We start from the raw sequence: 12,768 nt of genomic DNA, 5'->3' as shown, positions 1-12,768 counted from the left end.
TGATCTTGTATTTGAGAGCGAAACAAATCTTTGCGAACGTTCATTCTTTCCTTCACGAAACGCTTTCGTTCTGGTTTCGACTGCAGCTCGACACAGACGTCATCGGGTTGCACTACTCGCACTAATAGAAATAAAATATTACAGGGTGGCGGGAGCTGGAAGAGGCGAGGTGTTCCATTTTGATGACAAACAAACACACACTGCAACAAACTGCACAGTGCAACACGAAGACCCGCAGCGTCACGTGGACGCAGAGGCGCGTGGAACCTGCAGAAGGCCGGTTTCGAAGCGGCGTTTTTGGATACGCCGATGCCAAAGCGTAAGAACACCCGGACATTAAGTGAGTGTCTTTTACTTCGGAGATGCATTCGGCCATAATAAATGTATGAATCATACATTTTTCATGTCGGGATGCTGTGAGGTAAAGGCGGCTCACATTGTGTAACAGCAAGATCGGCGTGACGGGGAAAAATTTGTTTTTTTTGTTTTGTTTTTTAAGGGTCCATTATTGTGCCTCCTTATCTTTGCTTCCCTAAGATTCACCGAGAAAGCAAACACTAATGCTTTTGGAAAAGCTCTACTTTCTCATTTTGTCCCTTCCCTCCTGTCGTCCACCTGAGTCCCGATTTGACTTCCATCTCCCCCATCGATTTTCTCCGTTCCCCCGCATTCCTCTGCAAACAGAAAATAAGTGGAACTCTGAATTATTGAACTAAGCGGGCTACATTAATTGCTGCCAAACAAAACACCTCTAGCAGGGAATGATATTGTTCAACCCGCTCCCATTTCAGCACCGACTTTCTTTTCCCACCGCCCCGACCACAGAAGTCTGCCGCGACACGTCGTCTCTTCCAAAATCAGGGGCGGCTTTGCAATTACCTGCTGATCTGTTACTTATCCTGCTGGTTTTTCATTTGCACGATGTTTATTCAGCCTGGCAAACTACCACCCAAAACCACTGCGGGTCGGTTGGATGGAGGAAATGGTCAGAGAGGGCTGGTCCACAGTGTGCGCACATATGTGTGTGTGTGTGTGTGTGTGTGTGTGTGTGTGTGTGTTTCCGAAGCCCTTTGACCACTCCCTGAGCACACCTGGTGGTCCTCGACTCCGCAAAGTAGTACAAAAACAATCAGCGATCTAAAACTGTACCTTGACTGTTTATTTGCAAGGTGTGGCTTGAGGTGAGGTTCACGGTGGCAATTAAAACGGCGAAGAAGGAATTTCATAAATAAACAGTCGTGCCGAGAAAAAAGAAAAAAGAAATCCTCCGGACGAGCGTTCTCTGATAAGCAGGCCGAACTCGGGACGGAACGCTTTACATTTTTACAAGGTTAACATTATTCATGGTAAAAAACAAAGAAAAAAAGGAATTAAATCAATGCCGATTTACCATCCAAAAGCTCCTCGAAGTCGTCCACAAAGAACTCTCGCAACGGCGGTCGTTTCGGTCTTTTCAAGGTGTTGAGCAGCTGCTGGATTTTGGAGGAGACTCGGCTATTTACCGGAACACCTACACAAAGAGACGGGGGAAGGAGGGACGGGAGGAAAACGGGGTGCGGTGGAAATAAACCAAAATGATGGTCAAGAAAATAAGACGGATGGGAAGATGATGAAAATGTCAGTTGATATCGTGGATCGGCGGACGGCATGACGGATCGATCGAAGGATGTAATGAGATGAAGAGGAGGAGAGGGATGAAGGGAAGCCAGATCACAGGAGAAAACAGAAAAGGTTAGCTCGGTGTCCGAGCAGGACGGAGGAGAAGATTCATTTCAGGGAACGACGACAACGCAGACCTCAAATATATCCTGAAGGGGCCGTCGGGAGGTCTGTAATCACAACTATGCCTTAAAAGCTAAATAAATGAGAAAATAGCCCGCTGCTTAGCAACCAGGAGGTTTATCTATGCTTTGCTCAATACTTGTGACTTATAAAGTTGACCCCTTCTGGGTAAAGTAACAATATCACAACAAAACCACAACAGTAGCACTTTCAACTTGCAAAATACATATTTTATTGCCTGTTTATATATTGCATAGGTATTTGATTGCCTATCTGTATATTTTATACACATTGTACATTGGAAATTAGCTATGAGCTATAATCTGGCACAAACATCTCTGCCTCTGTGTTTAATGTATTTGTACACTGTCCTAATAAACTTCTAAACAAAACAAACAAAAAAACATGATCTATAAAACACTATCAAAAATAGATGAAAGAACATCAGACAAGCCAACGCCCGCAAGTGAAAACACAATAAGTTCCCGTTAGCCTCGCTTTTAGCTCATATCTGCAAAAGAAATCCCATTCAAAACTCCGGAGAGGATCTTCGCGCAAACAAGTGAATATCGAGGCAAGGAAGAGAAGAAAAACATCTGGGGTCGACTACGTTCGCAAATGATGGGCCAACTAAAAAAAAACAAAACACCGACCACATCCGAGGGAACCGTCCAATCACAGCCCGTTTATATCCCGGCTGATCAGACAGAACCCATCGCTATTTGTGACATAAAAAAAAAAAATAACAAAATAAAATCCAACACCTTTCCTCGAGTGGGAAAAATATCACCGGACTTTATAATAACGATCAAATGTTTGGTTCCAACGACAAACCGCGAAAAAAACACGGCGTGGCCTGTTTTCCCCGGCGTTCGACGGGATTCTGTTGAAACGTCACGAGCTGAACAAGCAGACAGTCATCACGCTCAGTATTCGCAAATGAACGATGACACGATCCGGGGGGAAAAAAAAAAAGGCTTCAACATCGATTCGAGGTGAGAGCCTTGAAGGTTAGACTCTGCTTTAAAACATTATTTTTCTGATAATCACACACGCACACAGTCGTCCACAGAAATGAAAAGTTCAATGTTGCTCCGCGTATCGTTTTTGATAAACACAATTGTAAGGAGCGCTAGAGCTAAAGAGGAGGAGGAGGCAAAGGCAGAAACACCGACAGAAACTCACAGATGGCGGCGTGCACATACGTCAGAGCGCCACAAAATAAAAGAAACACTTCTAAATACCAGCATCATTTAAACAGAAGGATTCTTCACCTTTCCTCCCACAGCCTGGAGGAGAGACACATCTGGACGGCGGTGAAAACAATCCTGTGTGAACGCAGGCGTGAAACAGAGGGAAACCTTTGCAAAGATGCAAACTAACAGCTGAGAAGGAAATATTTTAGGATAACGAGTATTTGTAAGGCTAGGATTTGCTGAAGTTTAATGTCAGGCAATGTGACGCGTGTCAGAGAAATGTACTGACACGCTGAGTCACATCGGTTGTGATTTCGTGCGATTTAATATGAATGGCACTGATGCAATTAACTAATTTGTATGTCTTCTATAAAATAGTAACATTTCTTCTTGAAATTTTCCTGAATAAGCCCATAGTTAATGACCTTATCCTCGTGGCATCGCTTCCATTTAACCACAGTAATGAGAATGAATGCATGTTATAATATGATTTCATTGAAAAAAAAAAAAAAAAAATGAAAATAGGGAAATGGTTATTGGAGAGTTTATCCAAGGGCAGGGAAGAGGTGCAGTGTAACCATGGAAACTAGAGGGTCAGTCAGCAGCTTGTGCCAGTCTGATAGGCAGACTGAGTTAAGGAGAAGACAGAGGGATAGACAGCAGGGGTGAACGGAAAATTGGAGGTGACTGTGTTCCTGTGTGTGTGTGTGTGTGTGTGTGTGTGTGTGGGTATATCTCTGTCCGCAGGAAACTCACCATCTGCCGTCTCCATGATGCTGGTGTGGTGGTTGTACCCACGAGAGACGCCTCGCACCGAGGCAAGCTGTGGTTGCTCTGCATGAAGTGAGGAGCACTCTGATAGCCCCGTCACATCGGGGGGAGCTGTGTGGTTATCTGCGGTGGGTGGGTGTTGGGGTTAAAAGGTCAAAAGTCTACTTAGGGCTATTGCTAAAAAATAAAAAAAGATTACAATAACGCCTGAATAACATGGTTATCAGGCCAATGCAAGGACATGATGAAGGCCTGATGCCCCCCTCGCGTTCTTGCTAACCTCTCATCCAGATCAATAACGCTAATATGAAACACAGATGCAACTGATTGTAAGACATTGACAATATTGATTTTTAATAGCTTAGCGACCAGGAGGTTTATCTATGCTTAGCTCAATACTTGTGACTTACAAAGTTGACCCCTTCTGGGTAACATCTGATGGCCCCCAGATGACCAAAGTAACAATATCACAACAATAGCACTTTCAACTTACAAAATACATATTTTATTGCCTGTTTATATATTGTATAGTTATTTTATTGCCTATCTGTATATTTTATACATATATTGTCTATTTTATACAGTTTTATATTTTATTGCCTATCTGTATATTTTATATATATTGTCTATTTTATACAGTTTTATATTTGTATTGTCCAGGACTACGGATGGAAATTAGCTATGCGCTATAATCTGGTACAAACATCTCTGCCTCTGTGCTTAATGTATTTGTACACTGTCCTAATAAACTTCTAAACAAACAAACAAAAATAGTTAAAGTCGGTAAATACAGTCAAAGCGAACAGATAACCACAGGTGTGTGAGTTGGGTGGACTATGAAGAGCAGGCAAACCGTCCCAGAAATCTATCCTTCAAACTGCGACGTGCATCACAACGTGAACACATTACGAATGTGTGATTTGTAAACAGCCTTTGCAAGGTTTGTTTGTCATGACAGTCAAAAGCATGTAAAAAATAATGCCCAGGCTTGATGTCATACTGATAGAAAAAAAAGGGCCGGGCAGGAGGCGCAGGATTATACGGCATATTTATTTACAGCTCCATTCAGCACCGGCAATGGCCGCTACTTTATGACAACAACCTTGAGTCGGAACAAGCTGGGCGGGAATCAGACGGCTCAATCCTTGCAGGATAGCCTTCGGCCAGCCGGACACACATGAACAAGGCTCACGCACGAACGAGACGCCATCTCACACCTCAGCGGCCGAGAGCCGGGCGGAGATAAATCCACCGACTCCAGACCGTGACACATGCGGGGGGGGGGATGTGGAATGAGTAGTATCGACAGCGAAGGGACTATGAAGCCTTTCACATGGCTGAATGACAATGAGATGGCAGACAAAGACAGCTAATTAGAAAGATGTGAATTAAAACTCTGCCGCTTATTGTCTTTGTCTTGCCTTGTTAAATGCTTTTATGAGTCTTGAGAGAGATAAGGCCACAGCGGCAGCAGCGGACGAGGACATCGCTGTCCTTCTGGATTTGAGCTACAGTCGTAGAAATAATGTCCAAGTCAACTCATACCAAAAAAAAAAAACAAAAAGCCCGTCACGGGTCGCAAGACTTGTATGACCGAGACCTCTGCTGAATTCTGCAATTATATTTAGCTCCCAAATTTCCGTTTATATTAGTCAAAATGACATTCGAGTATACTCTGGGGGTGGGGTCGGACGCTTGTAAACTCATTCCCCCTTGAAGAGACAGCTCCTAACCAGACCGGGTCTACCCATAATATTAAGCCGAACTCCGTTGGTACCAAGTCAACTCTGGGCTACCAGAGTGTCGCGTCAATTAACAAGGGATAGGAAGATACACATGGGCCAACCAATTTGTGACGGCTAGTGATACTGAGTGTGTGTCACTGACCTAGATGGGTGTGTGCCATTAGGTCGGCCAGTGCGGTAGCTGTGGCGTTGGCGTTGAGGGCCGCGTGGGCAGTGCTGTTGGTTGTGGTGACAGATCTCCCTCCTGGGTGAGATGAGGTGGATGACGCGGAGGATGAGGTGGACGAACCCTGGATAACGCGGTTAAACCAGTGCTCAACGGCCGGGTGGCCGTGGCCCTGGTAGGGCGTGGAAGTGGCCAGACGTCCCTGTCGGCGCAATGAGCCCTCGTCTTCCGACGCTGAGGAGGTGTCTGTGTTTGACAGGTCAAAATAGGGAAGCGTCATAACAGTGGACAACAACATGGGTCTGTCTAAAGTGGCACCAGAAAAAAAACAAATAGGCGGGGGACCGTCGATACGCTGATGACACTGTATGTACGTGTGACCGTACATACGGTTAAAGCTTGGGGGATGGCCCGATGATTTGATGGACATGGAAGTTGTTAAGACTTCACTGACGTTTGCTTGGGATTCACTTTTCAACTGCTTTGGAAACTCAAATGGCATAAACATAAAACACACAATTTATATTGTCCTTTAGTTACGGTTGTCTATTTTTCACCCTTACGTTGCCCACTATTATCCCTGATGATGTTGCTGTTGTTGAATTAATGACATTATTTGTCTATTTATTCCTGGATGTCTTGCTTTCTTCTGTCTTCTAACGGTCTCTCTACTTATATTTATATTTGTATTTATTTTTGACATTATGTTGTTGCTGTGACAAAGGAATTTCCCCTATGGGGGTCATTAAAGTTTATCTTATCTTATCTGGGACGACAGGCCAGCATGGATTCTACCAATCAACGGGAAGCAGGTCAAGGATAATTAAGTGTTGTTGGAAAAATGGTATTGTTTCTCAATAGAGTGAATATAACCAAATAATCAATTTCAATCTTCAAAAAAAAAAAAACAACGAAAAAAAAAACAACAACAATACCGATAACACTGTTGACTTTCTCTCAATGTGGCTCTGCATTTCCATTCAGTGTCAAGTGTCAAATAATGATAATCTTCCTCTTTCTGTGTGTCAAATTTAACAAAAAATATAGTTAATAATTCATAATATTTAAACACTGATGACTCGACAGCATCTCCCTTGACAAGGCATCAGGCAGCAGGTCACAATGAATAAAAAAAATTAAAAAAAAAAACACCAAAAAAGGAGCAATTTCAAAGCAGAGAAATAATTTGTGATATTGTGTAAAGTGCACTTTTTTATTCCTATGCCAGTTTTAGATTTAAGCAAAATAAGGGGGTCGGCAAGGAAAAAGCAAAGGGGGCATCATCAATTCAAGAAATACTAACTGTATGTTATAAGCAGCAGCTGCTTTCAGAATCACCCAGAAAGACTTCCTTGCAATATTTACCGTCACAAAGTAAGAAAAAAAAGCAGCGCCTGCCCGGTAGGACTGAAGCTACACACACACACACACACACACACACACACTAAGAAAGTCTCTGGGCAGACTGTGGACGACACAACCTTCATCAGATAAAGCATGAGACATCGTTGGAAAACAAAACAGTCGGACCATTATTTGTCTGTTTGTTCAGCCCGTTCCAAGTGAAGAATTCTCACCGCTGAAATTAAAATTCACACTTCCGAAACGCTATCGCCTCGCCGAAGCCTCCTCACTGCCCATCTGAGGCGGGCCGGGGGCTCCGTCAAAACGAGAGGTGAGCTCCAGGGGGTTATTTCACGTTTATCCCTCAATGATTCCTACGTCTGTCTCGGCCGTCTCGCTATCTCAGCGACCGGGTGAAACCGGAGGGAAGGATGGGCGACTCGACCTTCGCAAGCTGAAGCAAGTCGGACGGAAAGCACACGATGAGCGATGCACAACAGTGTGCTAACGGTCAAAAACAAGTGTTGACACCTGAGGTGAAGAAAAGACAAACTGAGGATTTAGGCAGGGATGGTCAATCCATCTTGTGAACCAATTAAATCCAATAAAGGAAAGGAAAGCCTGGAAACATTCTGCATTTATTTGTTATTTATTAGTGTTGTCTTGCGGGTCAAAAGTGACCCACTACCATGTTTAGCTGTAGAAAAAACACCTTCACCTATTTTTTTCCAACTTGAAATTTTATGACTTTTCCTAAAGAGACCCCATAATTAGAAAAAGTGATACTTCTTTTTTGTTTATGTTTCCATGTGGGCTGTAAACAGCTAGGGGACAAAGATTGTCTTATGGGTCATTTTTGACCCGTGGGACACAACGTTAAGATCGCACGAGGGTTAAACTAGGAATTTGGAGTGTGAAAAATAAGAAATTTCAATGAGAGTACGGTCCAAAAATATTAAGATACTAATATACAGTAGATATGGTGAATAAAAGTTCACAGTCTGCCAGACAAAGAAGAAGCAGGACTGCGCTGATGTGTGCACACTGTGTACACACACCTATGAATATACGATTTTGTTGAATTTTTAAGTTATACATGTGCGCTGTATGTTCTCTCAACAAAAACCTGAGCCGTTCCCCCCGTCTCGTGTTCAAACCTCACCGTCTGAGCTCTTAATCCGGGCACTCGGCCGTAAGACCGGTTGACTCTGGCACACAACGATAAAGCGACCGCCGCGCTATTCGGGCAAGTCTTTTACCGTCCGATCTTACGGCGGTGTCTTCGCGATTGAAAGGAGGACGCCGGGAAACCCGGACAACAAAAACCGGGCTTTTGGCCGTGACGTTCTCAAAGAAAAACAAGCCGCTGGACGCTGTAAACCGCAGCTGATGCCGCTGAGCTCAGCCCGCTCAGCCCGCACAATAAAAGCTGTTACAAAAACAAGTGAAAGGTCAACTTTTTGAGACTATGTTAAAAATCTGATTATGTATCCATTATGCAACGCACGTGGGAAGGTCAGCCTGGGAACAAACTACTGAGAACCGAGTCTTTTATAATCAGAAAGAATAGGCACATTCATCAAACCGCATATTTGTCGCCGTTCGCAATCGGTCGGCAGAATCGTCTCAGATCAGCGGATTAAACGCCGTCGGCGTCCTACAGACCGACGCTCACGGGAACCCGAGTTGACGTCGGGAATGGAGCACGTGCGCGGACGTACGCCACGTGCACTTCGCCACAGCCGAGCCGTCCGTGACAGAAGGTCTCACCTGGCGGGGTGCATGCCTCCACAGAGGACTGGACTAACACAGATCGTCTCTTCGAGGGCATTGGCATCTTCCTTTCCTTGTACTTTGCCAAAGCTGCTTGGACGGCTTCTGTGTGCAGATCTAAAGGAACGAAAATCAAAAAAAAAAAAACACGGTTAACCTCAAGAGTTGAGACGACAGGACGGGTATTTTGAAACCCTCGGACGTGATTACCGGATCTGAAGCGTTCATCCCTGGTGTTGGCAGCCCGAGACTTGTTGTGTTTGGAACCTGGGAGGACGGCCTGGGAGGAGGCCTGGATCCGGTTGTCGATTTGCAGAGAAGGATCTACACCTGCGGAGAGAGAAGATGAGAGCGGAGGAAGGACGGTCCTTCGGTGTATCTCGTTCTTGTCCTCGACAGCCGAAATATTTGAAGTTTGTGAAGAAAAAAAAAAAAGAGATTACAAGCGTTGCGGCGTGTCTTGGACAGAGAGCGCTGCGCTGGAACAGTGATCGAGTATCCCAAAGCTTATTGGTAATCCCTATTTAGCTAGCTTTATTCTAATACAGGAGCTTTGAGTTGAGAAAGTGTTCACTTTAATTAATCCGGCCGCTCTCGTCGCTTTCCGTCTGCCTTCCAGCTTTCCAGAAGAGGTAAATGAAAATCCCACCATTTCAGAAAAATTAGGCTATTAAAGTATAATACAGGTACAAAGCAGAGCCCAAATTCCCATATTTATCCAAATGATTGATAATAATGATAGCTGGTGGAGTTACGGGGGGGAGGGGGGTAAAACAGCTGCAACCGATGATCCTAAAATTGCAGAAAGAAGATTGAAGTCTGTATTAAAGTAAGCTGAAGCTGTAATGGTCTGGCTCGTAACACCGGACGGCTTTTTATCTTAGGAAGAGTAGATTAGCTGAATAGCAGTAGCTGCAATGCTATTCACTGAAGTTTTTGTGATTAGATCTGTGATTAGAACATGGGACATCCATAAAGAACAATCACATCATTAGACAGTCTGTCATTTGACATTGCTCTGCATGGGCTTGAAGTGTTATTAAACCCCGACGTCATTAAATTTTAATTTCAGTCACCTTATGTAACTAATGCTTAACAGGGAGGTCTCCCATCTGTCTCATGCAAACCACTGGCGCTCCAACCACAGCTCCACTACAACATAACTCCCATATTCCGAACAGAAATATTGTCAATTCGAGCATATATTTGCTAAAAATGATATCAGCCAAAAAACAACAACAAAAGGCCTCAAATAATGCATTATTATGCATTTAAAAAAAAACAACAAAAGGCCTCAAATAATGCATTATGTGAGGCCTTTTGTTGTTTTTTTTTTTTTTTTTGGGCTTATATTATTTTCAGCAAATATATGCTCCACTACAACGTAACTCCCAAATTCCAAACAGAAATATTGTCCATTCGAGCATATATTTGCTAAAAATGATATTAGCCAAAAAAAAAAAAAAAAAAAAAACAACAAAAGGCCTCAAATAATGCAAAAAAAAAAAAAAATGGAAGACAGAATAATGGAAGACCTTACGCTCCTAATGGAGCTCCAACTACAGCTCCGCTACAACGTAACTCCCAAATTCCGAACAGAAATAGTCAATTCGAGCATATATTTGCTAAAAATGATATTAGCCTAAAAAAAAAAACAACAAAAGGTCCAATGTTTTCAGACCTCAAATAATGCACCAAAAAAAAAAAAAAAAAACAAGCCCACATTCACTGAAACAATACACTATTGATGTTGTAACAAAGGAGGTGTTCAGAAAGCAATATTTGTTGGAATAATTCAATTCAATTGGTATCGCAGCTTTCCCGCGTCTTGGCCTGCTCTCCACCGGTGTAACGCGCGGCAGACGGCCGACTCTACGCCATCACTGCCGCAACAATTCAAGCAGCTGGGCTTCGTCTGACAGCTCGGGACCATCCATCTTCCTCCTGATCACATTCCGGAGGTTTTCGACGGGGTTCGGGTCTGGAGATGGAGCCGGCCGCTACCAGCTCTTGATCTGGTGGCCGTCCACACCTTGGTAGACCCAGCGGTTTGGCACGGAGCATTGTTTCGATGGGGAAAAAAAAATAAACAAATCCTCAGAGTTGGGGAATATCGTCAGAGCACGAGGCAGCAAGTTTCCTCACGTATCCTTCGCGAAGACCAATCCCGTCGCCGTGCCGAAGCATCGCGGTTGATTGTGAGTGCGACGCTGTAGCTTGTAGCCTCTATGGTTCGATCCTTACGATAGATTTGCAAACGTCAGCCTTGCTCTTCTTTGCTTCTCATTGACGAAGGGATTGAGTCCGGCCTTTAAGAACCTGTTTCCATTTCGCCATTGGATCCGGACTTGGAAATTTTAAGGTTGGAAGCAACCGGACGCTCGCTGAAGCCTTCTTTTCCTTGCACAAAATGTTTCTTTTTCATTTCTTCTGGCAAGGCCAATCGTTATTTTTCTACACCGGCACTTTTTTTGCCTTCCAGTCGGTCCTATCGTGAGAAGACAGTGACGACCGCGGCAATTGTTTTTATACTTTCGCTTTGGTTCAGACGATCACCCCAAAGACTGTAAGATATGTAGAGATGCTAATTCCTGAAAAAAATGGTCTCTTAATTTTCCCAGGGCAATATTTGAAAGCTTTATTATAACATTATTGTCAAAAATGACATCGTGCACAATGACCAGGCAATAGTTTGATGACAAAACACGTACAGAAACATCCCGATAACCTTGCCTGCGTGTCTTTGATGAATAATGGAAGACCTTACGAGATATTTTAGGAACAGTTGAGGGACGACATCACACACACACACACAATGGAGGAGGAAGCGGTGGCCCAGGCGGCGCCGTCCACTCTCGCCGATACATAATGACATAAATAACGGCACATATTGTATTCCATTACCGATGAGATAAAAAAAACAATATCCCACGAGACACGATGGAGGGTATTTTTCTCCAAACGATTGTTTAGCTTCTCGCACTGAAACACAACAACATGTGACACGGAATGGGATAGAATGGTTTGATTGTCATTTTAACCTGCAATACAACACAATGTGGTTGCGTCGCAAGTGAACTGCAAACCGATATTATTTGATTAAATGAAAATATACCATGATGAGAATACGTTTTGTACAAAGATGAGAAGGTTTTACCGGGTAAAGGTTTTTGTCAGGTGACATCCAATGAGCGAATCGTCGATTCTAAGCAGATCTGCATCGGCGGCTAAACGTGTTGCCATGCGACTTATGTATTTTTTTTGGTTTTGCTGGGTATTAAAATATCAAGAAAGTACAGTTGTGAGCTAAACTAAGAATAAGAATAAGAACAACTTTATTAATCCCGAAGGAAATTGTTGGGCCAGAGTTTCAAGTAAAACAAAACAGTAATAAATAATAGTAGGAAATTGTATAACTTTATGAAAATCAACTATTTCAGTGACCTGAAATGAAATGACTCTGCTTTGCCGAACCGTAAACAACAATTCCCTTGATAAAACCTCTCAGGTCTGGAAATGGGCGCTTCAATCGATGCGGTGACTGAAAAGCCCGGCCTCTGTTTTGAATGTTTCGATGTGGGAAAACTCTTTCCCGTGACCAAGAGTGACTCCCCTTGAGAGAAAATCCCTTTCGAAAACACCCTCTTTCAACTTTGCCACATCCAGCGTATCCAACACCTGGCCAGCCGACGGGCCGGCCACCCTTCCAGCCCTCGACCCCGGCCGGCCTTTCAGCGGCAGCTTAGAGGGGATCAGCGAGCTCCACGCTGTCAGCAACTCTCAGACAGCAATATAACACGAGCGCCGTTGAGTAACATTAAACTCCCGTCCGCTACATCTGTTGTTTCAAATCGGAACTGATTTCAAATATGTGTCAGGAAGTGGTTGGACAGGCTACGTTCGCATAGCACGGATGCATTCTGATTCCAACTCCCAGAGGAAACAAGCCGATAAAACAAGCCAGAACACCAGACCCGGTTGCCGGGCAGGT

The 12,768-nt window shown here is 43.8% G+C and overlaps 1 protein-coding gene across 2 annotated transcripts in view; it reads right to left on the bottom strand.

Annotated features, from left to right (window-relative positions):
* LOC147235096 (disco-interacting protein 2 homolog A-like) overlaps positions 1 to 12,768 on the bottom strand; it is a 93,819-nt gene that overhangs the window by 31,920 nt on the left and 49,131 nt on the right. For both annotated transcript variants that reach the window (XM_086145946.1, XM_086145947.1), the window contains exons 3-7: positions 8,988 to 9,107; positions 8,775 to 8,894; positions 5,637 to 5,906; positions 3,735 to 3,872; positions 1,391 to 1,510 (exon numbers count right to left, since the gene is read on the bottom strand). In XM_086145946.1, the coding sequence (XP_086002072.1) occupies positions 1,391 to 1,510; positions 3,735 to 3,872; positions 5,637 to 5,906; positions 8,775 to 8,894; positions 8,988 to 9,107 (768 nt within the window). The remainder of the gene's footprint in view (positions 1 to 1,390; positions 1,511 to 3,734; positions 3,873 to 5,636; positions 5,907 to 8,774; positions 8,895 to 8,987; positions 9,108 to 12,768) is intronic.

The sequence above is a fragment of the Fistularia commersonii genome, chromosome 4 (genome assembly GCF_037954325.1).
Source record: "Fistularia commersonii isolate RoL2024-O1a breed Wild chromosome 4, RoL_Fcom_v1.0, whole genome shotgun sequence".
Classification (NCBI taxonomy): domain Eukaryota; kingdom Metazoa; phylum Chordata; class Actinopteri; order Syngnathiformes; family Fistulariidae; genus Fistularia; species Fistularia commersonii.
This window is presented reverse-complemented; position numbering and strand designations above follow the sequence as displayed.